At 35.8% G+C, this 26,122-nt stretch overlaps 1 protein-coding gene across 1 annotated transcript in view; it reads left to right on the top strand.

The window, feature by feature from the left end:
* Positions 1 to 24,184, top strand: part of ERO1B (endoplasmic reticulum oxidoreductase 1 beta) — a 29,252-nt gene extending 5,068 nt beyond the window's left edge. Inside the window, exons 3-16 of the mRNA XM_071432370.1 lie at positions 2,948 to 3,031; positions 3,448 to 3,489; positions 7,583 to 7,665; positions 9,477 to 9,550; positions 12,103 to 12,223; positions 12,315 to 12,361; positions 13,434 to 13,445; positions 14,274 to 14,300; positions 15,695 to 15,787; positions 15,942 to 16,188; positions 16,972 to 17,041; positions 18,164 to 18,250; positions 19,673 to 19,806; positions 20,467 to 24,184. Of these exons, the coding sequence (XP_071288471.1) occupies positions 2,948 to 3,031; positions 3,448 to 3,489; positions 7,583 to 7,665; positions 9,477 to 9,550; positions 12,103 to 12,223; positions 12,315 to 12,361; positions 13,434 to 13,445; positions 14,274 to 14,300; positions 15,695 to 15,787; positions 15,942 to 16,188; positions 16,972 to 17,041; positions 18,164 to 18,250; positions 19,673 to 19,806; positions 20,467 to 20,527 (1,182 nt within the window). The 3' untranslated portion in view covers positions 20,528 to 24,184. The remainder of the gene's footprint in view (positions 1 to 2,947; positions 3,032 to 3,447; positions 3,490 to 7,582; positions 7,666 to 9,476; positions 9,551 to 12,102; positions 12,224 to 12,314; positions 12,362 to 13,433; positions 13,446 to 14,273; positions 14,301 to 15,694; positions 15,788 to 15,941; positions 16,189 to 16,971; positions 17,042 to 18,163; positions 18,251 to 19,672; positions 19,807 to 20,466) is intronic.
* Positions 24,185 to 26,122: the final 1,938 nt, after the last annotated feature.

Below are 26,122 nucleotides of genomic sequence, written 5' to 3'. Positions count from 1 at the left end.
GAAGCAGGTTTTTAGTCCCTGACAGTTATGTTGGTAGTAAGTCTTGTTTGCTATGTTCATCCTGGAGTCAGTGACAGTAAATTATGACTGCTTTCATTCAATTGATAAGTGGTAATTTTAAAGATAGGGTCTTTGCAAAAGGCACTGGAAAAGGATGATATTTTAGCAATTTTATGAAAGCATGAAGTGCTTATCTTCTAAGAAATGTGTGTAATTTGAAATGAAAATATTGGCATGATTTACTTTTCTAAAAAGTTACTGTCTTATTTCTGATTTTAGTGTTTGTTATTCTTTTGAAAAATAGATAAAACTGTTCCTTTTTCAAGTAGTGTGTAATATCACTTCTTATTACTTGAAGCATTTTTTTGTCTGTGTTACTATCTGAGGTGCAAATGAAGATTTGAAGCCTGATACTTCTGTTTTCAGATATGCTTAACCTGAAAGTGAAGTTGCATTTTGACTGAGCTAATCGGGTGGCTGCCTGCCACTGGAAAAGGGAGTTCACACTCCTCTAGGGCAGCATCCTGCCCCTTTGCTACTTTTACCTCTCAGTTAGAAGAATGCATCTCTTTAACCTGGTAGATATTTACTTAGGGTGTTTCCATTTGTCATTTGGTAGGGGGTTTTGTTGGTAAAGTTTTGTTGATTTTGTTGGGGTTTTTTTGTTGGTTTTGGGTTTTTTTCTCCTCAGGATGTAAGAAGCCATCTAGCCGATCTGGAGTCAGGCAAATACTAAACTCAGGCAAGATGGCCTTATGAGTGAGCAGAAGGAGAAGAAAGCACTAGACTTTAACTTTTCTACTTTGAGCAAGCAGTGTAATGTACATTCAACTGCACCTTGAATCTCCTTCTACATGATACAGTTCTAAATTCACTTTTCAGGAGAAACAGGATATGTGCAACTTCAGTACTAATATATCACGTAGTAGTGGTAATGAGATTCTCCAGAGGTAACAGAAAGATAGAAAACAAAGTATATGAAGATGAGGAGCAACAGGTATATGAGACTTCATAACACAGTAACTTCATCTTGCAAATTTAGAGCTAATGTTCATTTCAACAGCAGTTCTGCAGATCATACTCTAAAGGTGTGTTTCAGTCCTGCCTCATCTTTTATACTGATCTTCGTAATAGATGAGCAGTTCCAAGGGCCTGTGTGCAGCCCACCCAGCACCACACTTCACTTAGTACTTTCACTGGTGGCAGGGAAGAATTTGTGTTGAACAAACAAACTGAATAAGTCAGTCAGAACATTCTTCACCCTTTGCTGTTTCAGTAAGCAACAGCTCAATTGATATCCCTGTGCAGAATGATGGAAGTGCTTTTAAGTACATAAATGGATGTGGAAATTGTGAAGGTAGGTGTTGTGGTTTAGGAATGGTACTCCCCACCAAACCACGCACCACTCACTCTCTTCCCCTGTTTTCTTCTCCCTCTCCATGATGGAGGTGAGAATTGGAGGCACAAAAGGTAAAGATCATGGGTTGAGATAAGAACAGTTTTCTGGAAACAGCAGTGAGATAAGAAAATGAACAGTAATAGCAACAGTACTAATGACAGAGGGCATAAGAAAAGAAGTGATTCACACAGAGGTGAAAACAATAATAGACAATATCAGATGACTCCTTCTGCCACATTTTCTCCACTGGAAAGAACCCCTTCTCCCTGGAAGAAAGTAGTTTTCCCTGCCCCTGGCAATGATATGTGGTGGTATAGAATAACTCAAACCTTAATACTGAATGGATGAGGTAGTTTTTATTTAAAGGCCAGAAAAAACTTCATGAAGTCTTGCAGAAATTGTGCTAGGTGGTTTCTAAATAGTAGAACACTTCCCAGTGAAAGAAATAAACATTTGTGTCTCTAATTTTATACATCAAAGCACACCAACTGTGGAAGCCTCACGATCAAGAATGTTTTTTAATTTGTGAAAGGACTGAATAATACTCTGAGTGATAATAATGAAATCCAATGCCTCATACCCTGAAGATTATCGGATCTTCTATGTAGACAGTACATGATTGGTTTGATAAAAGTACAAGTGCTATACAACCTCAGTTTGTGTGTACTGGTTTTCAGTGCTCTTCAGTCATTCTTGGACTAGTACATATTGATTCCCATGTGTTCTTTCTGAATTAATCTGCAGTTTAGGCAGCAGATTATTTTTTTATTATATTTACAGCATTCCTCTGTGCAAAAACAGTGACTGCCTAGTTACTTATATCTTCCTCAGTGTGTAAGCATTTTTTATTGTGAGAGTTTGCTTTGAAGAAGGCTGTAATTTAACTATTTTAGCTGATCTTTTTTGATAGAAATTGGTGGGAGGTGAAAGTTTTATATGGTGGGCCTTATTGTGAAGGTGATGTAGAATGTAAAACTATTTCTTGCTTTATTTGAGAAGATATGAGTGAACAAGTACAAAAAATATTTTTGCATTATTTTTTTCTGGGAATGGTGTTTGTGTGTTGAGTAGAGGAAATGGGGGAGGCAACCTAAAATCTCTGCTTTTATTGTATCTGAGCTTGCAAGGTTTGAGCTGTAATGAGAAGATATTTGTCATCACTTCTAAGAAGTCATACCATCTGCTAAATGTCTTGTCGGGGTTTTTTTGACTGAGGAATATCTTTAACATTTAAAAATAATAATCTGTTTTTAGTTTGATTTTGAAATCCAAAATCTTATTTAAATTAGTAAATTTCACTTTCACTTATTTAAATTAGTAAATTTCAATTTAATAGCGAGAGATTTAATTTCTGCTTTAATATATTATGTGTTTGTGTTCATTCACTGGAGACCATTATCATTAACAGTTTTACTGCACAAAGCTTCATCTTATGTAGTTAGAGAAACTAATTAAAAGAATTTAAAGGATTTCCTGATACTGAGAGCTTTTTTTCTACAGTTGCCTTATGTCAGTGTGGATTGTAAATTTCTGGTTTTGTATGTTTAGGTCAACCTGAAGAGACCATGCCCATTTTGGGCTGATGATGGCCATTGTTCAATCAAAGATTGTCATGTAGAGCCTTGTCCTGAGGTATGGATTGAATAATATATAATAGAAAAAGGGGTTTTGGCTAAAAATTTGCTAATTTGCAGTGGCTAGTACTATAGTACTAGCTAATGATACAAGCACTACTAGAAATACTTTTTAGTGAGAACTTAAATTTAAGTAAAAGTGACCAATTTCTTTTCTATTCCAAAAGTATAAATACAACCAAAATATTTTAAGGTCTTAGTCATTTTACGGAGAAAGCAGATAGCTTCAAGAGTAAATATCTTCTAAGCTCTAGCACTGTTTTGCATATAGCATGTTGATAAGGTAAAGGAAAAAGTTAATTTTTCAAAAAACAAGTTTGCTTTGACCTCTATAGGAATGATACCTAATTTGTAGATTTTAATCAAGTATTTCTATGAGCAGTGTAAAAGCTATGATTTATTTTTTGTTTCTAGAGCAAAATACCTGTTGGAATTAAGGCTGGGAGCTCTAATAAGGTAAGTACTCCTTAATTTTTAAAGTTCTTTCTAATTTTTTTTTAATCTTAAATTTAGAACATCTATGTGACTTTTTAGTGTAAACCTTCAGTGTTCTTACACTGATGAAGTAGTTAACTGATCATTTCCTGTATGTGACTTAACCTTTCTGCCTTTATGTATAGCAGTGTTTCTGACATAGCTGGTACTGTTGTGTCATTTTGAGTCTGTCATTGCTGGAGAGCTGCTGCAGACTGAATCAATGAATGACAAGGGACAGCAGTGCATGGCCACAGAATGCCTGATGCAGAATTGTTGCTTCATTTCTGAGTACAGGTCACCTTTTAAAAAGCTACAGGCTAAGATGCACAGAGGCAGTAGCAGCGCAATCTTTTTTAACAATCATAAGTAATCACAACATCAAATATTAAAAGAACCCAAGTGATTGCATGGAGTTCTGCTATGCCTTATTTTCAAGAGGTCATTAGTCCAGAGATTATTTGGTCATTAGTCTAAAGACAGTTTAGGCCAAAGTGGCCAGTGCAAACTTAAGCAGTCAGTCTGTGCTGTTGGCTTTTGCTTGCATCTCTCCAAGCCATCCTTTCTAGATCACCAAGTGATCTTAGCAAAGCTAAAAAGTTAAGAGGCTATATATGCATAGGAAAAGAGGTCAGAGCAGGAGGATTACCCACAAATCTGAAACAGGGTGCCCAAGAATGAGGATTTTAGCAGTTGATGGGTTAATGGTGCCCAAATGAGAGATCTTCCCATTGAGTGCCTTGACTGTTTTGTAGGCACTTACCTCTTGATTAACTATCATATCTCCATTGTGCCCAGTGCTTTCTACCTCACAGTGCAGACTGGGTGTAGTTCACCAGATTATAAAGGACTTATGAACGGGACTTTTGGCATTAGGTTGAGATCTCATGCCAAGAAGCATTATCAGAGATAGCTGAGATGAATACTTCATTGTGAATTGATGACTTGTGTGCTGCTGTCTGGAAAAGAGCAGGCAAATCTGTCCAAGCTTTAGCTCAAGAGGAAGAAGTCTTGTTTCTTTTACACATACATTGTTAACTCACTTTGAAGTAAAGACTGCCTCTTCATTTAAAGGTTCCTGGTAATCAGTAAAGAAAAATCTTTCTCACTGACATGACCTAAATGTCAGTTGTTTGCCATTCCAGCACAAGCAGCAGTAGTTTTTCTGAAAAGCTGACACTATCTCTGGGCAGCAGATTTTGTGTTTTAGCTGAATAATGTGTTGCCAGTTCTCTTTTTCATTGACTCTTTTATCTTCCAAGCTTGATTGTAGAGAAAATGACTCCTGGAATGCCTCCTAAAGAGAGGGACTGTAAACTTTAAAAACTGCTTCAGAAAGGGTTCTTTCTGAATTTGAGCTTCCTGATTGATTAATCCTGAGAGCCATAAATAAGGTGTTAAATAGTAACCAAAGAGTATGCTGTTCTTTGGATAATTCACATGAGCATATCAAATTGGATTTAGGAAGTGAAAAAATGGATGCCTTTTGCTTTCACCACAATAAAGAAAGTTGGATAGATTCTTTGGGAAGCTGTCATTTGCTGTATGTTCGCTACAGTGTTTTCCTTTGAGTTGCCTTGCAGGTTGTTGAAACCAGCTACAGTACTGAAAGTTAAGCAATTCTGTACCTTTAATCTGTAGTAGAAGACATTAATATGTGCTGCTTTTCTGGGTGAAATTTGTCATCAGAATGGACATGAATCTTACCTACACCATTTTCTTACTTCTTATGGTTCAGTTAAGTGATCTTTCGTAGAGCCAATTAAAAATTTACAATCTCATTTAATATCCCTTTTAAGGAAATATCAAATTCATTTTAGTATGAATGTTTTGTTTCAAGGACTGTGCAAGTACTGTGCTATTAGCCTGTGCTAATTTCCCATTTGGGGAAGTCTTACACCTTATGGCTTATATGTAAAGTACTGGATTTAAAAAAAGGATGTTTTTTTTCCCTGAGAACACATGCATGTCCAGTTTCTGTCTTTCATCCTGATAGTGTCAGTCTTAGGAAGCTGAAAATAACCAAAGGCATGTTTTTAATAATGACACTTACAATCTCTTGAATAGATACACCCACAGTAGAATCCTGTGGAGAGGTTTTCTGTGGCTTCTGTCCAGTTTTCCATTGCCTTTCTCCCTTAAAGTAAAGGAGCTTGTAAACTTCTAGCGTTATTTAGGTTTTTGTGGGGATTTTTTGGTTTGTTGAGCAATGAAAAAAACAGTTCTTTTGAATGCCCATCTAGCTGCAAAGACCAAGGTTACACTTGTAAAGCTTCCCCACAGAGTGCAGCTAGAAACAGAGGATGTCTTTTTAATTCTTGACATCACCATAAGCCTTTTGAAATAGTGCTGTAGAGGCACACAGTAATTTCCTTTTCTATAGTTCTGTTGCATTTGAGTGGTGAATGCATATTTTGTGGCTAGACATTAAAGCTGTATTAATCTTTAAAGCAAAGGACAGGATACAGTAACTCCAGGTTACAACATTCAACTTCGTAATTTACTTCCTGCCCTTCTTTTCTGTTTGTTTGGGGTTTTTTTGTTTTTTTGTTTTTTTGTTTTTTTTTTTCCAGTAACTGGCCTTAGGAGATCCTGGTTGGCAAGAACAGATATTTTGTCCTGATCTTGTCAGGGGTCACAGAGCACTGATCCAACAACTGTTGCTATTAAATACTGGAGAATAGGAAAGCCTGGAAACATGTTTTGAGACCTGAATGTTCATTTTGTTAGAAACTTTAAATTTAGGATTCTAATCTTGGCAGTAACCTTTTTTCACTTCAGGGTAGGGATTGGTTTGCAACTCTAGACACGCAGAATATTTGCTTCAGCATCTCCGTATGTTATTTCATCAGCAGTATCTGTTTCAGTCTAGGTTAAGGCCATTCCTTGTTCCCATTTTTCCTTTTAACATCTATACAATGCTGAAGAATGCCTGCCAAATACAAGAAAATTGAGTGAGAAATTCTTTCTGGAGTAAGCATATGTGGGCAAGGTCCCTAACAAGATTTAAATTATTTGTTTTTTCTAATCTCCTTTGTGTCTTAGGTCTTCTGCTGTTTTTCCTTGTGTTGGTCCAGGCAAATGCATTTTTAAAAAGCAAATAATTTTGCTTACTCATCTGAACAGTTTTAATGAAATTTCTTTTTTAGTGATACATATTGTGGTGGTACTTTGCCTCTGGCATCTTGATCACAAAGCTGTCCACAGAAATAAATTACTCTTTCTTTTAAAATTTATAATTTATTTGTTTTAATAATTGACCTAAGGTTTAGTCTGGAAAAAATACACTTACCCCCCCCCCCCCCCCCCCCCAATCCAAAAACCCCCAAAAGGAGGAAATTGAGTTTATCTTTTAAGACAGCATTGTTACTACCTTTTGTGTTCCTAAACATAGAAGAACTTTCTGAGCTTTAAGCTGGCAGACTTAAATTCCCTGCTTACATAACCATATTATTATAGAATAGTGGAATATAATCTTTAATTCTTCAAATGTTTTCCTTAGATGTAAGTATTTTAGTGATTACTTTTTAAAAAATTCTTCAGAATCAAAGTTCAGCTTATACATTTCCATTTTGTCTTTAAAATAAGCAAAATTTGAGTTCAGCTGAAAAAGCTTGTCTTCCAGACCCATGCACATCTGAAGTGGGCTGATGAATTGGATTAAAGGAAACGTGAAGGGAAAATGGCCAAAAGTAGTAAATATGCCTACTAAAATGAAATTAAACTTGGCATATGATTATACTTGCAAAAAAAAAAAGATGGTAAATAAGTATCTGAAACACTCCATGTAGGGGGTTTCATAACAAAAGAACTCAATCAAAAGGCAAAACAAAATTTTCACATCTTTAGCTGAATTCCCTGTAGCAGTTAAATTCAGAGTGAAATCAGTCCAATGAACTTAAGTGAAAAAAAAATCAAAGTAAGAAATGTTCCAGAACCATAGACTGCTTCTAGAATTAGAGGATTTTCCCTAATACTAGGGAACTCGCTGCTAAACTTAGAAAGACCTTTCGCAACACCCGTTCTTGAGGATTTCAGTAATTCATTTCCATATTAAATATTACTTTTTTTACAGTATTCAAAAGCAGCAAATAATTCCAAAGAATTGGAAGACTGCGAGCAAGCTAACAAGCTGGGAGCAGTTAACAGTACCTTAAGGTATGCTGGGATTTACATCAACAGTACAAAAATAGTAAGATAGGAACAATTTTTTTCTGTCTGATGTGGTGGTTTTTGTTCTTCATTCTTCCCATTAGAAAGTAAATGAGAAATGATGCAAGAACATCTGAAGGTAAAGGTATTAAATGATAAGTAGACTTTGTGTTGTTTAAAAGAGGTATCCTACAGCATCAAGAGTGAGAAGAAACTTGCAAATAAAACCACCTTTTCTCTAATCTTTTTTCTCAGCAACTGTGCTGGATTAAGGGGTTTGGTCCTGCTTTGTCCCACTGTTGCACTGATGTGCCTATTTGTGATCATTCAGTGAACCAGATCAGGGAGTTGAGTTACTTTTGTTGTTGGTAAAGTTATTTTTAACTTGGATCAATTCTGTGATCTTGCTTATTGCATGGCACTGTCAAGGTTGGGTGGGAGGAATTCTTCAGGATGGTGCTACCTCTAGGCACAGAAGTCTGTGGAATAGCATCTAGAAAACATAGCAGTCTACTGGATTCCTCACTTTTGAAAAGCAGAAATAGAAAAATCAATTTTTCACTGTTAATGGAAGGATATGGTGTCTTTGCCCACAAATTTCAGCAGTTCTACCTGGTAAAGATTTTGAAACTCTTTCTTGTGCCATAAAAAAAATGACAGTTTCTGCCAGGTGTGTGGTATTTTAGGGGAAGTAAGAAATTATTAATTCTGTTCCATTTCTGTAAGGCAAAAGAATGTGACAGTGTAAATGGAGAGCTAGAGAAAATGCCTTTATGGAAGTAGGATAGATAATTAAAGTTGGAAGAGAGCAGGTAATGGATCCTGCAAGTGGAGGACGAGTTTGTGCTTTGCAGGAAAACCTCCATGTTCTCTATCTAGCAGTGCATTATCCTCTTGGTTTTGAGTTGTTTTCCTCTACAAGTTGTATTTCTTGTGGTTATCAAATCTTGTCTCTTGGTAATTAGCAGAGAATTTCCTCACCTAATGCCAAGTATGTCTCCTATTGTGATTTGGCAGAAGGTTAGAAGTTAATCTTGTAGAATTGCCTCTGTTTGTAGCGTTGAGCTGGTGCTAATTTGATCAAACAGAATAGGTTGTTTTTGTTATTTCAAGGCACTTCCCTGCACCCCGGAGCAGAGTTCCCAATCTTAACTTTGCTTACATTTTGCTGTCAGTAGTGTGGCATCAGCAGTTCTGTGCTGCACAGTCACAGAAGGAAGGTTTTGGCACTGTTTGTGTTTCATAGTGTGGGAGCTTCAAACCATTTGTCTCTCTAGTACAGTGCACCTTTGAAAATACTAGTGTGAGTGGAATGCCATTATTATTAAAATGGCTTAGGACAGATCATATTCATTGAGTACTTTAGCTTAGAAGAGGCATTTAGACATCTAGTCTCCCAGTAAAAAGTAAGTCACTAACAATTGTAGCTTTCATTGAAAGTACAGGTTATGAAAATAGGGTGATTCCTTCCTTCCCCACCCTCAAAGTGACAGCTGCTAAAGTAGTATTTGAAATGTGTTATAAATGTACTATGAACATATTTTACCAAGCTCTTATTGAAGAAGAGAAGCCACTGCAGTTTGTTCAGATAATGGTGAAATCTTTGTCTCAACATCAAATTGACTTTTGAAAGTATTGCAGTTGATGCTTGCTTGAATCTCATTGCAGTTAACAAGGAGTAGCTCCATATATTCTCAAGTTTCAGATATACTGACTCAGAATCCACCTCCAAGCTATATGTAGGTTATATTTCTTTCAGAAGCTCTTATTGACATTGTTTATTAAAAAATTTAAGATCAATTTTTTTTTCCCTTCAGTAACCAAAGTAAGGAGGCTTTCATTGACTGGGCAAGATACGACGATTCACAGGATCATTTTTGTGAACTTGATGGTAAAATGTTTAAGCTTTTTCATAGTGTTTGTTTTATTTGCTGTCTCATGAAAAATGCAAAAGATCGTGTTTTCTGTACAAATAGCCATTTTTAAGAAGTTTTAATTTTGTTCTAAGTGACAGAAATGTGATAGCTCGTATCATACACACAAAGTGCAAATTTTTGCAATTTTACAAGGAGTGTTTGGTAACCTACACAGTGTACATTTACTGTTACCTCCTTTTAGTATATTGAACAGGAGATATTTATGTAAATAAAAAAGATGGTAAATGGGAGAGGGCTAACACTTTTTTAGAAAGCTTCTCACAAAAAAATTGCATCTAGCACAAATATAAGACAAATGGCTTGCAGCTGGTTGTTTCTTACTACTATATTGTTTTGTTGCTATTTTACTATGCTTAGATTGAGTTTGTTCCTCTTCCAGCCTTGCTATTTCCAAATGATTTCTGCATCCTCATTTGAAAGGACTTTCTTATTGTTAAAACATGAGGATACTAGATTGTGTCTTTCCTCTCCTTCACGTGTGTGTGTCTTTTTATTTGCTTGTAACAATCAAAGTTCAAAGGAGTGTTTTTCAGGTAAGTGTGGGAATTGCCATCTTCAGGATTGACTACTGAAATCCTTTTTAATAAATACCTTAGAAAGCTTCCTATGCAAGGAATATTTAGGGCATAATGCTAGATGTTTTCATCTACCTTTAGGCTTGTGTTTGGTGTCATTTGAGAGAGTAGCTGCTGCAGTGGACTTAGCAGTGGACTTCTCTTTCAGTACTTCTGTGTCTGATCTGAATGCTTTCTATATGAGCTGTTTCTGTAACAGCTGATGAGCATTACTGTAGATCTTAACTGTTGTGTGGAATTATCTGCTCTTGTCTCTACTATCTTCAAGTTGTCTACATGCATGTTTTAGTAATACTGAGCTGTGAAAGGTATAGTTGAGGAGCATTTCTTTTAGATATAATACTAACTTAAGTATTTCCTGATTCTACCTCCATCTCTCCTTATATCATGCCCTGCTGGAGGAGGCTGTCCCCAGCTGTGTTCTTCCAGTGTGGTTTTTTTTTGCACTGGCTCTGGTGTGCATCTTTCTGCATGGTAAACTGATTAGGCTTACCTAAATAGCGGGAAAGTAAGTTGCCATCTCCCTGCCACCTCCCACGCTGTTGTGATGAACTGGCTTGTGAGGTGAGTTTGTCATCTGGGGCAGGGAGAGTGAGAGAGAATAACTACTGGGAGTCATGGGGACGAAGCAGAAACCCTTGCTCTCTTCTCCTCTCTTCCTGTTGGGCTTAATCATAAACTAGATAAGAGAATTGATCTAGCTGAAAAAACTTACTAACCTGGGTCACCTTTCCATCTTTCTGTTGCATGGCCCAGCAGAGAACATAAACTCAGTATGTGGATGACAAGAAGAAAAATGGACCCTGAAGTGATCAGGGAGTGTAGGAACTGCTTAGGTTAGCCACACTGTCAAATAAATAAGTAAAGCTGTAATTTGACTTTCTCTCATTTGGCACTCATTGTTGTCTGTCTTGTATCAGTGTCCTTTCTTTGTTTTTGCTGCTGCTGAAGCAATGCTTAACTGCTCATGCAGAATCATCTCTTTTTTTAGAGCAGTTTCACTCTCTGTTTCTGTGGGGATTTTTGATATCTGAGGAAGTACTACGTGGCACTTCTTGGCCTATTCCTATGAATAAGTCTCTGGACTTTCGGCTTGTATTGTATGTGGGGTTTGTTTAAGCATGAGTTGATCCTGACCTAGAATTTCAGAGTGGTGAATTCCTCCTGCTTTTTACTTGTAAGAAATTGTTGTAGCTTGAAACAATTTCTGTTTCTACAATGTTTTTAAGCAGAGGGAGTCTTGTTTAACAATTTTCTTTGGATAAATTACCTGAAGTTTGTAGTGAACTTCTGAGATGAGGGTATAGCTTGTTGAAAGGCTGCTTAAGTAACATGCTTTCTGTGGTAACCAAGAGATATGTTCTGCAATATGCTGAAAGTTTTGTACAGTTAAGCAATGTGATTCAGACTTTTCTGCCAGTATACGAGGGTATTTGGAGGAAAAATGGATTTAGCTAATCAATTTACAGTATGTACCAGCTTCAAGATGTACTACTTTGATCTTGTCTTTATTAACAACCTGCTGTATGCAGTATATCCATTTCATAAAAGCAACACCCCCAAGCAAATACTGCCAGACAAGCCCTAAATTTGGAGGCCATTTAAAACAAAACACTGTTTATGTCTTAGCCTAGGGTAAGGGACTATAGTGCATGTCAAGTGTTTATGGTAGATTTAAAGAAGCGACATAGATGATCATCAGACATTATAGAAATTAGAGACACACAGGAGACTTTGGAATAGATTATGTGCTTTTGAGCTTTGTATTTAGTGTGTATATTGCTGCATTTTTACATACATGGCACTTAAAATCCAACTGGAAGACAGAATAGTATTATATGAGACCCCTTGTTTATATTTAGTTCTGTGGGACTGGTTAAATCTTTTTCAATTGATCACTTGGCATATGTAACAACATGTTTCCTATTTAGATGAGAGATCTCCAGATGCACAGTATGTGGATTTGCTGCTCAATCCAGAACGTTACACTGGATACAAGGGGCCTTCTGCTTGGAGAGTATGGAACAGCATTTATGAAGAAAACTGCTTCAAGTAATTGGGAGGGAGAGGAAGCCTATTTTTTTATACTTGTACCTCAGTTTAGCTAAAAACTGATCTTTGTGTTTTCCAACTTATTTTTTAGGCCTCGATCTGTCTATCGTCCTTTAAATCCACTGGCGCCTAGTAGGGGTGGGTCCTGCCTGTTTTATTTTCCAATGCACTTCTTTTAACATAGTGACTGTTGCAGTACAAGGAATACAGATAGCAATCTTCAGTCTGTAGGTGTGCTTTCTGCTTTTTAAATTTCTTCTGTAGAGATAGCTGTACATTTTTATATTTAGACTAAAGCGTGTGATACTTTATTACATACATGTCTAATCTTATCCCTATTAATAGGCTCATTATTATCAGATGAGCTGATATGAAAACTAAATTGTAAGTCTCAAACTGTTTATGAAGTGTCACGCTAGTTTTCCACTTTGAATGCACTTTTGTATTCTTGTTTCTTTTTTCAAAAAGCATTTAATTTAGTCACTTCAGTTCATGCTTACCCTGGTGTAATGTAGTTGTACATTTTTCATCCATAGTGCTCAATGTATTGCAAGTGTACAAATAATTTGAAGGACTGTACACTTATGAAGAATCAGTTATGTGCAAAATTGTTTAAAAAAAGTATTCTAATAGCTTGGGATTTGTTTTCAAATTTAGGTTGAAAGCTATAACCTGGTGTTTCAAATGAATCAGCTTTCCTCTATCAGTGTGTCTCATTTCCCTTAAAAATTAACTATTAGACAATAGATTCAGTTAAAAAATCACCATCCACTAGAAAATCAAGATACCTCAATATTTATAATTACTAAAAGCTGATACACACAAATCAAAAGAATTGTGAGAATTGTTTAATTCAGAGATCAGAATTTCAGGAAGGAACACTGGACTGATTGTTGAACAATGCAAACTAAAGACTGTGGCTTCTCAACCATTTTTCTGAAGCTAAAGTACAGCTTTCAAGAATATGTGAATCAGCTGCTATTAAGATTTAAATTTCTTAGTGACTTTCATTAATACAATGTGTTAAGTCTTGTGTGGTCTTGAGCAGCAAGAATGGAATTAAGGAAGGAAAGTAGCCTATTTTTTATAAATTAAATAAGATTTCTTGCACTTTTTGAGTGTTTGTATTAAAGTCTGTGTTTCATTACTGCTTTGCTGTGGAAATTATCTTTTTAATGCTTATGTATTTCTTTTTCTTTTTCCCTCTAAGGAGGAGATGATGGTAAGTCATCTTATTTTCCTTGACCTGCAGAAATGAAGTAAGCATTAGAGAGTTTTGGATTTTTGGATTTATTCACTTTACTGTTATCGAATTAGACAGCAGGAAAGTTATGTTTCTGTTATTAAATAAGAGAGCAGGAAAGTTATGTTTTTATGCAGGTTATTAATAAGAAAATGTTTTTAATGAACTCATATTTTCTTTTGGAGTAAGAGGAGTGGATAACAACAAAACACAATTCTCTTCTTGGTTCTTATTCTTGTAACAGAATGTGTTGTAATAATGTTATTAGTTCTTCCAGAACCCGATTGATACTGATGTCAGGTGTCTTAAAAGAGGGACAATTTCTTGTGTATTTTCTTGAATGCCCTTCCTTTTGGGAAGACTGGGAGAGAGTGGGGAGAAAGTATTTGATCTGCCTACAGTGAGGCAGACTTAAAGATTTTTCAGCCAACCGAAAGCTATTGGGCAAAAGATCTAAGTCTGAAGGAAACCTTTAGGCAGATTACAGTGAAGGCTGTCAGAATTGCACTCTGCCATCATGTCTTTCACCAGCAGTGCAAATAATCAAACTTGTGCTTCCATACACTGCTGAATGCCCTGACCAGTAGCTTAGGCATGCTTGTTCCTGTATTTCTCCTATTCTGTCCCCAACAGATTTAAACCAGCCTCCAAGTTAGCTGCTTCAGTGCCTATTCTCATTTTAATAGCTAAATTATTTAACTTCATGTTAAATTAGATGGCAGCTGATGTTGTATGCATAGTAATATAAAGATGCTGTAATGTTGAAAATGAATATTCTTCATTTAACTATGTACTTTGTATTTACAGGAGAATCTTTCTACACATGGCTAGAAGGTAAAGGCTCTTGGATGAGTTAATGTAGTGTTATATTCACTAGAAGGAACACTGTAGCACTTTTTTAATCTCCTCAAATATTTTTCATAGCATAGGCTTTTTTGTAAATTGTGCAGAGCTTTCAAGTGTTGTTCAAATACCTCTTACCTTGAGGGTCTTTACAAATCTTCTCATTTACTTAGACAGCATACGCCTTAAACGTTTCAGTGTTTTATCTTTCATAAAGAGGGAATTCACTTCATTGCCAGTTACTTTGAATTTTCTGGTTATTTTAGGCATTTAAGCAGAGGCATTATTAGTAGTAATATTGGTAAGCATCATTATTTGGAAACATCTTTAAAGAAAATTAAAGATTTTGGTGGCTCTATTCCCAGCTTATAATCTTTTCATTTCATTCATGTTGAAATGGAAATTATTATTGCAGTAGTAGCAATCAAAATCCCATTTTGGAGGTGTGCTGAAAATTAAGTAAGTCAAATGTACTTAATTTTAAAATTAGTTCATTCTGGCTTTTCTAAGCCTGTCCTTGTCTGGTGGTATTATAGGAAAGCATATAAATTTACATGCCTTTAAAAATGTAATGTCTAAGTGACGACACGTGTCAGCCTCACAGGTAGCCTTCACCATCAGCTCTTCCTGCTTCCATTTGTGGAGACTGGAGTGGCAGGAAAGTTGCCCAAACATATTTTTGAGAGGAACAAACTCTTTAAATTTCAAGTGTAGTCTCTAACTTTGGTTCTAATTGGAATTATAAGTAATTTCTGCATATAAATTGTATTCTGACATCTCAATGCTACTGTATTTCTGTTGATGCTGTAGAAGTCTGTATTGATCGAGTGATATTTTCCAAGGTTTTGTCCTGTGCATTTAAATCTTCAGTGACTTTGTAGTACAGCTGTAAGGAGGTATTTTTGCTGTTTTCCAGTGCTGTAAGGTTTTCTGGGCCTTTTGGTATTTTTCTTTAGAGCCATTCCTCTAATTCAGTGGTAGCTTTAATCGTAATTAAGATGGGTCACAGTATATTTCTGATTTCCAGACTGTAAAAATTCAACATCAATTCAAATTTATTGCTCAAACAGTGTAGGCATCTTATTTTTGTGTAACAATTTATCTGTGCCAATTGAACAGATCCTTATTTGACTGTGTTTACTAGAACACAAAAATAGCAAGCAAAAATGTCAAATGTCATTAATAGTATTACTTAGATAAAAAATAGGAGGTAAGCTTTTCCTATGATGGCTATAAGGGCTTATTAACAATACTCAAGTGCTGTAATTGTAATTCTTGAAAGCCAACAATGCAGATTTGCATCATTAAAATGTCAGGGTATATTCATTTTAATGAATTATTTCCAGTATTTAGTTTGGTATCTGTTTGTCATTTTTCCTGGACAGGTCTGTGCCTTGAGAAAAGAGTGTTTTATAAACTCATTTCTGGACTTCATGCTAGCATCAACCTGCATCTGTGTGCAAATTACCTTCTTGAAGGTATGTCTAGGTAAAATTGCTGAATGGAATTCTACAATATCTGTAGTATGTATCTTGTTTTTTCTGAAAGTTGTTGGGGTACGCTTAGTTACTTTATGTTCTAAATGTGTCTCTTTTACTACCCCTGCCCCCCCCTTTTTCTTTCTCTGTGTAGAAACGTGGGGGAAGCCCCGCTGGGGACCAAATGTGAAAGAGTTCACTCGCCGCTTTGACCCTGCTGAAACGAAAGGAGAAGGCCCAAGGAGGCTGAAGAACTTGTATTTCTTGTACCTGATAGAGCTGCGTGCCTTGTCCAAGGTTGCTCCGTACTTTGAGCGTGCCGTTGTCGACCTTTACACTGGCAACGGCCACGAGGATGCTGAATCTAAAGCTCTCCTACTAGATATCTTCAGGGACACCAAGTAAGGCAGGAGGGGTTTTTATCAGCAGTTTGACATTTTTAGTTATATTTGGAAGTGAGAATATCCTTGATAGGATAGGACAGGAAGGAGAGTGGAATGAAGAAATAAAATTTAAGTAATGGGAGGGCTTAAAGTGGAATTTGTACATTTGATAGGACAGATTAATAGTTTGAATATACCATTCTTTAAAAACAAACAAAAAGCACCCAAAAAACCCCAAACAAATCAACACCCTCGGCTACTTCCTGTATGTTGCTTTTTCTGATTCTTCAGTATAAGATGCACATGATTTATTTTGAAAAGGAAAGTAGTACATACAGTCTTTTAATGGCCCACTGAGTAATTCTGCTGTTATCACAGACTTAACCTCTGGTAGTTTGGCCATCCCCTCTTCCTTCTATTTATTCCATAATATCATCAAGTTCCGTTTCATTGCTCTCCTTTTTGCTAGTTTTTGTGATTGGTAACATGTTGTGTGGTTTCATTGCTGTCCCTAATCGTGGTCTTGCTAGGTAATTGAGATGTAGCCAGGCAATTATCAGTTGGAAGGCAAACATTAGGCCAGTTTCAGTATTAATTTGAACAAAACTCTGAATAACAGATATCAAGTTACAGTGATTGCACAGTAAAACCAATACCACTGAGTATTTTTTAAGGCCTAATCTGCAAGGACTAGGAACTCTGAAAAATATCTTACACTGATGGAATCAGCTGCTTACCAAGCTTAATTGAGCACTGTAGTTTATGCTAGCATTTGTTTTGATTGCATTTTGTCTTTATTAGGTCCTTCCATATGCACTTTGATGAAAAGTCCATGTTTGCTGGAGATAAAAAAGGAGCCAAATCACTAAAGGTAAAGCTAGTTTTTGGAGTTAGGCTGTGTTACTTTGGAAAGCCCTTCTGCCTACCACAAACACACTGCTGGGAGTAAGATTTTATCCCTGCCTTTGCTAGAGCTGTATATGAGGCCTTTTAATCAACTTAGAGGTGCTGTCCTGTTCCAAGAAGACTGAAATCTCTGGCTTTGTGCCTTGAGTCTGGCATCAGGACTGTGGTGGGGCACATGAGTATTACCAGTAAATGCAGTGATGCTTATTTTCAAGTAAAGTAACTGTTTCATAAATATCTGGATAAAAAGAACCCACCCAGTCATGTTTGCTTTACAAAATGATGACTTATGTAATAGAACACAATATACAGTATAGTCTCAGAAATATGATATTTAACATTAGAAAGCATAGTTCCTAGACATGGGAACCTAATGGGAATGCTGTACCTACCATCAGCTTCTGGTGTTAACATGCCACTGGTGTAAATTGCAATTCCATAGTTGGTAATGAAGTTCTGTTTTAATATTTATTAACACTTACAACACTTATTCAGTAATGGTTTGGAATGTCATCAGCATTACAAAAAATGCTATTAGAAAAGTGGCAGTGTTTTATCAGCCCAGCCAGTGTTTTTGGACCTTAAAAAATTGAGATCAGCTTGGTGAGTTCTGCACTGTTGCTTGCTCCTGCTCTGTCTAAAGTTGCACAGCAACAATCTACCCATAGTTTTGAAAATATTTTTTGTGAATTGTAACTTGTTGTCAAAAAGATGGTTTGTTCAAAAAGGATTTGAATAATGGAAAAAAAATGGGATACAGATACAGTACTTATACCTCAGAAAATTTGGAGAAAGTTGGTAGGAAATCAGTGTATAGAATCCAGGCATTACCCTGCATATTCTGTATTTTTGGGGGATTTTTTAAAGAATTAACTGTTAGAAGTGACTTGGAAATCAGATTCTGGATTTTCATGGATCTTTGTTATGGCCTGACTACATAAAACAATAGTTTTGTTCAGTTTTGGTTAGAGAATTGATATTCTAATGGTACTAGATTTCTAATGATACCACATTCATTAATGTTCTGTTTTTGCAAAGCTAAGATGTACATTAGCTTAAGCTTTCTTATTTTGTTTTTAACTGATAGGAAGAATTCAGATTGCATTTCAAGAACATCTCCCGCATAATGGACTGTGTTGGATGTGACAAATGCAGGCTGTGGGGCAAGCTGCAGGTACAGTTTATTTTGTGTAGGTCTGTGTGTTCTGGCAGGGGCAGGTCCCAAGATAAGCATCTATTTCATTTTGGCAGGACACCTCTTACCTTAGCATTCAGGCTTTCTGCACATGCTTGGTCCTTGGTATCCTTACCTATATATTAAAAATAGATACATGTTTAATTTACCATTAAACATGTATCTATTTAACATTTAAATTTTTTTTCAAATTGTTTATTTTGTTTAGTCAACAGCTGTGTAGCTTACTAAAAGGTAGAGTTTGTGTTCTAAAAGTTACTTTTAAAGCAGATGCTTCATGGTGAGATATTACTAACAGTCAGTATCTTACCTATATTCAGTGATCAGAGGAGCCTTGTAGAATCACTTATGGGAAACCTTCTTTTAAACACAGCACTTACTTGTTAGGGAATCCAGTGTGATATTTAACTCCACAAATTGAGGTGTAAGAAAAAGAAAGAATACAGATTTTCACAGTTTATGCAAAGGACAGCAAATGAATGCAAAGTTGCCCAGTAAAGCTGAAAGTTGAAAGCCAGTTCCATTTTCTTGGCTCCTACTATTTTTTTTTTACTGACAACAGTATTTTAAACCTCAAGACTAATGTTAAGTCCAGACTGAGAAAACTTATTTTGGAGTGCCTGTTGTACTATACCACTATACCACATTAAACTTATCAGAGTGCAATTTTCAAAGAGTTTGCAGCATCAAAAATTTGTTGGTCTCTGCTGAATTTCTGGAGTTCTGCTTATCCTGTCCTAGTTAATACTTCTGATCTGTTGTTATTGTTCCTCCTCACTAAGAACTGAAGAAGGCCAAATTTCCTGACCTATAAAATTCTCTTGCAGCCAGCTTCAACCACTTCTTGTCAAAGCCAGTGGTTGTTTATGTAGCCCAACTAAAAGTGAAAATAAGAAAATCTACTTCTGTTCTATTCCTGCGTAGAAAATAGGGGTTGAAATTGAAGCTGCATTGTTTGCCACTAGAATTGAAGGTGGAAAAAAGTGCATGTGTTGTGATACCTCATAAAAAACTTAGTTTGACTTCAAAGGGAAAGGGGAGATGTGCTCCTGCAGGAGTTGGGGCATCTATAAGTGAGGGACAGGAAGGAACTGGAAGCTATGTAATGGACATATTTTCATATGCATAACCAAGAAGAAAAGAGATGAGAAAAGAAGAGATGAAGAAGGCAAGGGTGAAGAGCAAGTATACTTGAGCAAACAAATGCAAACCTGGTACACAATTGCTGTCATGCAATTGTATTAGTGCCCTGGTTTTTGTACAGTTATTTGGGTTGAGGGTCAGTGTATAAGAATTGGTACTAAAGTTTGCCTAGATTAGTGTGGTTTTATTTTTTAATGGTTTTATGAGTAATTGAAGGAATGATTTTACTGATGTTAAAATATTGGACTTTTCTTATAGACTCAAGGCTTAGGAACTGCTCTGAAGATCTTGTTTTCTGAGAAGGAAATACAGAGCCTTCCTGAGAATAGCCCATCAAAAGGTTTTCAGCTCACACGGCAAGAAATAGTTGCTCTTGTAAATGCCTTTGGAAGGTAAAATGTTATAAATTTATAGAAGAAAAATATAAAACTTCAGTGCCAATACTCAGTTTCTGTGGAAAGAAGGTATTGTACACATAGCTGTAGGTTTTGAAAGGCTGAATTACTACCAGTAATATTGATAAACTTAATGCCTTCAAACTGAGTATTAGCCTTAGTCTTCATTTTACGTTTGGATCTAATTCATCCTCTCTGTCTCAAGTCTCATAAATCTACTTTCTGCAAGATGAAACTTAAGTCTCTTACATTTTAAAAAAATTAATCAAATTTATCTCCTTCAAATGATGAAACATTTTAACAGCTTTAAAAGAAGTTTACATAGAGCATGCTTTGCTCATTATGTTGATTCTTCAGATCTTGAATATAACAATCTGTTCCTGTTTAAACAATCTATTTAAACAATCTGATAAAACAATGTAATAAACTTTACTACCTGTGGTTAGGGATTTTTAGAAGTTTAATGAAGCTGAGATGATTAAACATTATATATAAACTTTAATCCCTGTCATATATTATGTTAATGTAAAATGGAGAGTCAATAGACTTTTTGAGAACAGAATTGTGTCTGAGGAAAAATCTAAAGGAAAATGATTGTGATAATTTGTACTTCTCTTTTGCTGAATTGGTAACACTTTGATGGTTTTTATTTTACAGGCTTTCCACAAGTATAAAAGAGTTGCAGAATTTTAAAGTTTTATTACAACAAACTAGGTAATGAAGGTCTTTGCACAGCCCGATAGTGAAGATCATTTACATGACTGCATTGAGCAGAAGGAACTGATCCTTACAGGACTCACATGAACTGATAAAAAGTAAAATCAAATCCCAACTTGAATATTTATGTTTAAACTAGGAATGGTTATTAATTAGAAAATATATTTATGAATGGAATATATAGTTTTTAAATGTGTAAATTATGCTGATCTGTTTATTTTGTAAGTTTTCTGCTCACAGTTCTGTTGTACTGAAACTTCATAAATTTTCTTATTTCCTTGTCTTTCTGAGACAGCTGTTTTATATGAAAACAAATGTACCTCCACCCTGACTTGGCCTGTCTGGAAAGGGGGGGATCACTTCTGTGTCTCCCCATTTACTGAACTTCAGTGTATTCTGAGGATTTGGTATGTTAGTTCTGACTGTCAAAAGGAAGCGGGGGGAACCTCCAAACAAACAAAGAAAAAAATAACAACAAAAAAAACTAACCACAAAAAGGAAATAAGGCTCTTGCTGAGTTTTAGCTTCTTGCTGTAATAATGAAACTTACTTAAAAATAGCAAATTTACCGAGCAGAAATTTTTTCATGCTGGGCTTCTTTGCATCATGATGATACCATTTTTTTTTACCCTTGTCTTGTGCTTTTCAGCACTTTTTTTTTTTAATTATTACTTTGTCTCTGAAGCAGCAGAGTTGAAAGTGACTTTTCTGTAGCCCCTTGCTGCTGCCTTTTACCTGCATTTACTTGGAGGTAGAGATCAGGACAGGGGAAATGGTTAGTGGAGTGCTGCTAGCTGAAAAACCTCAGTCAATCAAATTTCTGTTTACTCCATATTATTTTTCTAGATTGTAATCACAAGTTCAGTTTCCAAAAGTTGTCTTTTTAGTGTCTTAAATGTTAAAATAGCACACTTGGTCTTTGAGCCATGGAAATAAATTTGCTCTTTATGGGTTATGTTTGAGTGCTATGTTAAAAGGTCAGTGTAAAAATAACTTGCTTTTGTAGTCACTTTTAAAAAAGATGCTTTTTAAAATTCATAATCATACTGACATTTAATGCCACATACTCTATCTATGCAAACCCATACTGTATCTTCTTTAAAAGGATATTCAGCATAAAAAACGGGTATGTTAATAACATTACTTTCATAAAATAAGAAATTACTCATGTATCATTGTCCACAAATGTCAGTGATAACTTACCAGTGTCAAAACAGAATTCAGAAACAGCATTATTGTTAGTAGCAACCAAATATTGGTTTAAATTTAAAATGAAGTAATAATTTCTTTTAAACCAGCATGTTTAAAATTGAAGTTAGGTGTTATGAATGTAGGAAGTGCTGGTGCAGTGTAGATACATCTCTTGTTTTTAAAACCAAGTCTTCACAAAATTAAGTGCTCTTAAACATTTTTCACCCTCTTAGATACTGAGTGACCTATTTATATAATTGATTGTAATTGTATTGGCTTCCATACTGTGTTCCTTTACAGCTGAAATTTTCTGAAGGCTGGAATACACTCTGTCCTTTGTTTCCAGACTAGCCTCAAATTTCTACCTGACTGGAAATGAAATAGGCTATTCTGCTGACACTTGGCTTTTATAAAAAATGCTGTTGCTTAAGAAAGTTAACCCCTTTGTGTCAAACTGGGATATGCTAAATGAAATTTAAAAGAATAGAAAGGGAAATAAAACAAAACAAAAAAAAAAAAAAAAAAAAAAAAAAAAAAAAATCCAAACCGCCCTTACGAAGTTTTGGTGATAGTTGCACAAATTGGCAGTGAACTGGTATCCCAGTGGAAGTTTCTGTTTAATCTTATAGGTAATTGGACATGGTGTTAGGGGAAGCTGATGCCAGTTTGGGGATGTTATGTTTTTTCCTGGTAGCCTCTCTGGCCTGTGGGCACCTGTGTCTGAGCAAGTCATCACAGGCTTTTGTTTTCTAGTTAGGTAGAGGAGCAGGAGGGTTCTAGGTGCATTCATCTGGCCTCTTCCAAGCTCTGTATTTGCACCCTCAAAGTTTATTTTTCTCTATTAAATTGAAGTGGGAATCTAGGTAAGTAGCTCAGATGTGAACAGCTGTGTTTGGTAGATGAGTTATACAGAGTATCCAAATCTTCTGAGTAATTGTATATATTGAAAGAGTGTAATTTTTAATTGGCTGTTAATTCTTTGCCTTTTGGATAGACCTGCAAGGGCTAGAACTGTAGGCTCACTTGTGTGAAGAGTGCCCTATAACTGGGATTTATCTGTATTGTTATATATTATAGTGCCTAAAGCTTTAGGCAGGATTTTCTAGTTAAAATAAAAAACAAAACTGTATGACTGCATTGCCCCAGGAAGGACCTAAGTCTCAGAAACGTTTCTTCCTTTTCTCCCCTTGCTGTGTGGGGAAAGTGAATTGCTTCCAGCCTCCTCCTGGGGATGCAACTTGCTATTTTTTTTCTTTTTCCACCTGTGCCTGGTTAAAATCAACAGACACTGAAGCAGAATCATGCACTTGCTCATGGGACAGGTGAGAGATTCAGGCATGCAGATCCTGGACACCTGGTCCTTGCAGCCCTCGTTGGCACAAGGCAAATACTGTAGGGTAAGGACATAAAGAGATGTGAAGCTTTTCTTCTTTTCCTTTGTGTCATGGGAACACAGGAATGCAACTGAACAGCAAATTGGGTGTGCAAGTTCTGTTGCACCTGAAGGTACATATCTCTTGATGATCAAATATGGAAGGCATTTCACTTCACTGTCATTGTAGAGATAGGACATAAGATTTTTCCTGTAACAAATCTAGTTGAAACAATTTTCCTGTCACCATCTTTTTTACTGTATTTGATGTACATTCTGTGACTATGCTGCCTATGAAGTTTTGCTGTGTGAGTTGGATGACTTAGTTCTTTATATGTTAAATTAAATTTTAAAAATTTACAGCTCTTTTTTTATACTAAAGAATAAGGTTAGTTACACCGTCCATGATCTGTAAACTATTTTAAATTCCAGCTCCCTGTTGGAGATCAGCTTGTCAACACTGTCTGCCATTCATTTCAGAGTAGCAGTACATTTTCTTGTACAAATGACACAATGATTGTAATCCCAGAGGTAGTGAGAAGACAAAGACAAAAATGTTTAATTGTTCCCAAGTCATGAAGACTTGCGTGAAATGGTGAAAAAAGACTTGGTGCAAACTACATAGGTAAAAAGTAGGGCACTTGCTGAATAACTTGTTCTTCAGTGCCTGAGAAGGTAGGTCAGAATATAAATTTAAAACAATGAAATATAGAGACTTGTGTAAGCTGGAATAATAAGTGTTTTCCTAGTTTTCAGCTGATGATCTGTGCTGTCATTGTATGTGCATGAAATACACTGTGCCACATTTTCTTGAGTTGTGTTTGATGGTTGGGTTGCCTTTATCTGACCTTGCTTTGTGCTTTTCTGGGAAATGACCTGTAATATGTTGTAAATAATCTTGATGCTCATGTTTATAAAGTAGCAATCAGCAATTCATCGCTTCACAATTTCTCCATATAGCTATCCTATTAAAATGTAATATTTATTAAAATCAGAATCAATGTTGGAACTGCTTATTGAGATCTAAACACTTCTGAATCTTTGCTATGTTTGAATCTACAAAATGCAAATTAAAGTATTTTCTGCTACACCTTCTTTTTCTGGATGTAATTTTTTGGTATTTCATTTGAAAATATATTTTTTGCTTTTCATTTACCTTTCAATGACACTTGGCAGCTATTACATAAATTCCTTTTGTAATAGTCATGTAAGATTAAAATTATGAGCAGATTTTCACTCTCACTTAAATTTCGTTCAAAAGATGAAGGTAACCTGTATATTTCTTGCTGATAACATTGCACTGTGGTGTGTGTGCACATCAGGAATCCATTGTAGAACTACAATACGTTTCTGTATGGATATTGCCAAATATAGCCCCAGTTTCAGTCAAATTGTTTTAAGATACAAAAAGGCTTATTTAGAAATTAAGTCTCTTCTGTCCCTTTCTCAGAATATCTTATAAAAACAATTTTGTGAATTTTTTTTGTTTGTTTGTTTGTTCATGCAATGGGGGTCTTCATGTTGAAATTATTTCTCTGAAAGGAAAAGAATTCTCTTTTTACTTCCATGTATGCATTTTTAACAAATTATCTTACTGAAATTTGATAGACATATTTCATCCCCAGCTTAGGTGAGTAAGTGCCTGTTACACAGGTGATGATAAATTAAATTTTAGATCGTACCTCTCACATTGTTGTTCAAATTTCCTGTGTTTTAGAGTATTTAGTTCATCACTATGGTTGGTTACAGTCATTTGCAGTTCCACTTTTTTTGTGTGCATACTGGGCATAGGGCTGAAGTTTGTTCTAAGTGGAGAATTCTCTTACATTTTTACTGTGCAGCTGTAACTGCTGTGAACAAAATGAAATTGCTGCAGACTTCTCTTGCACTGGGTCTTCAGGCAGTTTTGTACAAACATGATTGTAGACCTCCAAAGTGTTTAATAAAATTTCAGTTCTCCCAACCCTGGGTTATTTCTTTTAATCTGACTGATACTTTAATTGGCTTTTTTTCTTCCATGAATATATGTGAAGAATGTAATGTAAGTTTTGGGACAGCAAATAGTTTACCTCTGCTGGAGGCAAGGCTTGTGCTTTGGCTTTCCTACAAAGACCCCAAAACCCAAAGATGCTGTGGAAGTCTTGATGTGGGAGTATGGCACTTTGGCTTTCAAGCAGATCTGATCAGATCTACTCCCCGTCCTGTATTTTTTTACTCTTTGTATTCTCTGTGAAATGTGCATAAGAATTCTCAACTACTTGTACTTCCTGAAGTCGAGCATGAGGAAAACATGAGGCTTGTCCATCATTTGGGAATGCTTTAGTACACCTCAAAATGGAATATTTTTATAGAAGTAAAATTATTGGAAGTAGTATATTTATCTCCTGGGAAAATGTGGATTGAGTTACAGTATTTGTTCCACTTAGATAAGCAGAAAGAGATGCTGAGGGTGTACAGAGTTCTTCACTGCTGAGAACTGGGCATAATAAAAAGACCTGAAGTATAGACAGGGTTCCTGTTTGCCTTAGATTACTAATAATTACTTTTAGGCTTACTCTCTGCTACGTCACATCCTGGAACATTATTTATCCACCATTACCCCCCTCAAAGCTCACTACATTTATCCCTGAAGATAAAAGGCTGAAGCACAGCTTTTCTGCTTGCTTGGTATGCAGAAAGGCACTTTTGAGATTCTACTGCTTTATGTACTTCCGGCTCTTGCTCTATTCCCACACTGCAATTCCCAGGTTCTTTATAAATAAACAAGTCTGTTTTTTTATACTGTTCTATGTATCCCTCTCCCTGGTGAGGTATTTGACTGACTCTTCCATGTAATATATATAGATCTAATTGATGGACACGATTGCATAGCTTTACTTTTTCAAGCATACAAATTTTCAGCTTGTTTTGCACTTCACAGTGCTCCAGTTGCAGCAGATGCCCATCTCCACTCTTATGAGACTGTCCCTAAGCTGCTGAGAAAATACAATTTTCTTACTTTCTTAGAAAAATATAGGGTACAGGTAACTTCTT

The sequence above is a fragment of the Agelaius tricolor genome, unplaced genomic scaffold (assembly GCF_023055355.1).
Source record: "Agelaius tricolor isolate 1412-34295 unplaced genomic scaffold, bAgeTri1.0.p SCAF_1, whole genome shotgun sequence".
Lineage (NCBI taxonomy): Eukaryota > Metazoa > Chordata > Aves > Passeriformes > Icteridae > Agelaius > Agelaius tricolor.
This window is presented reverse-complemented; position numbering and strand designations above follow the sequence as displayed.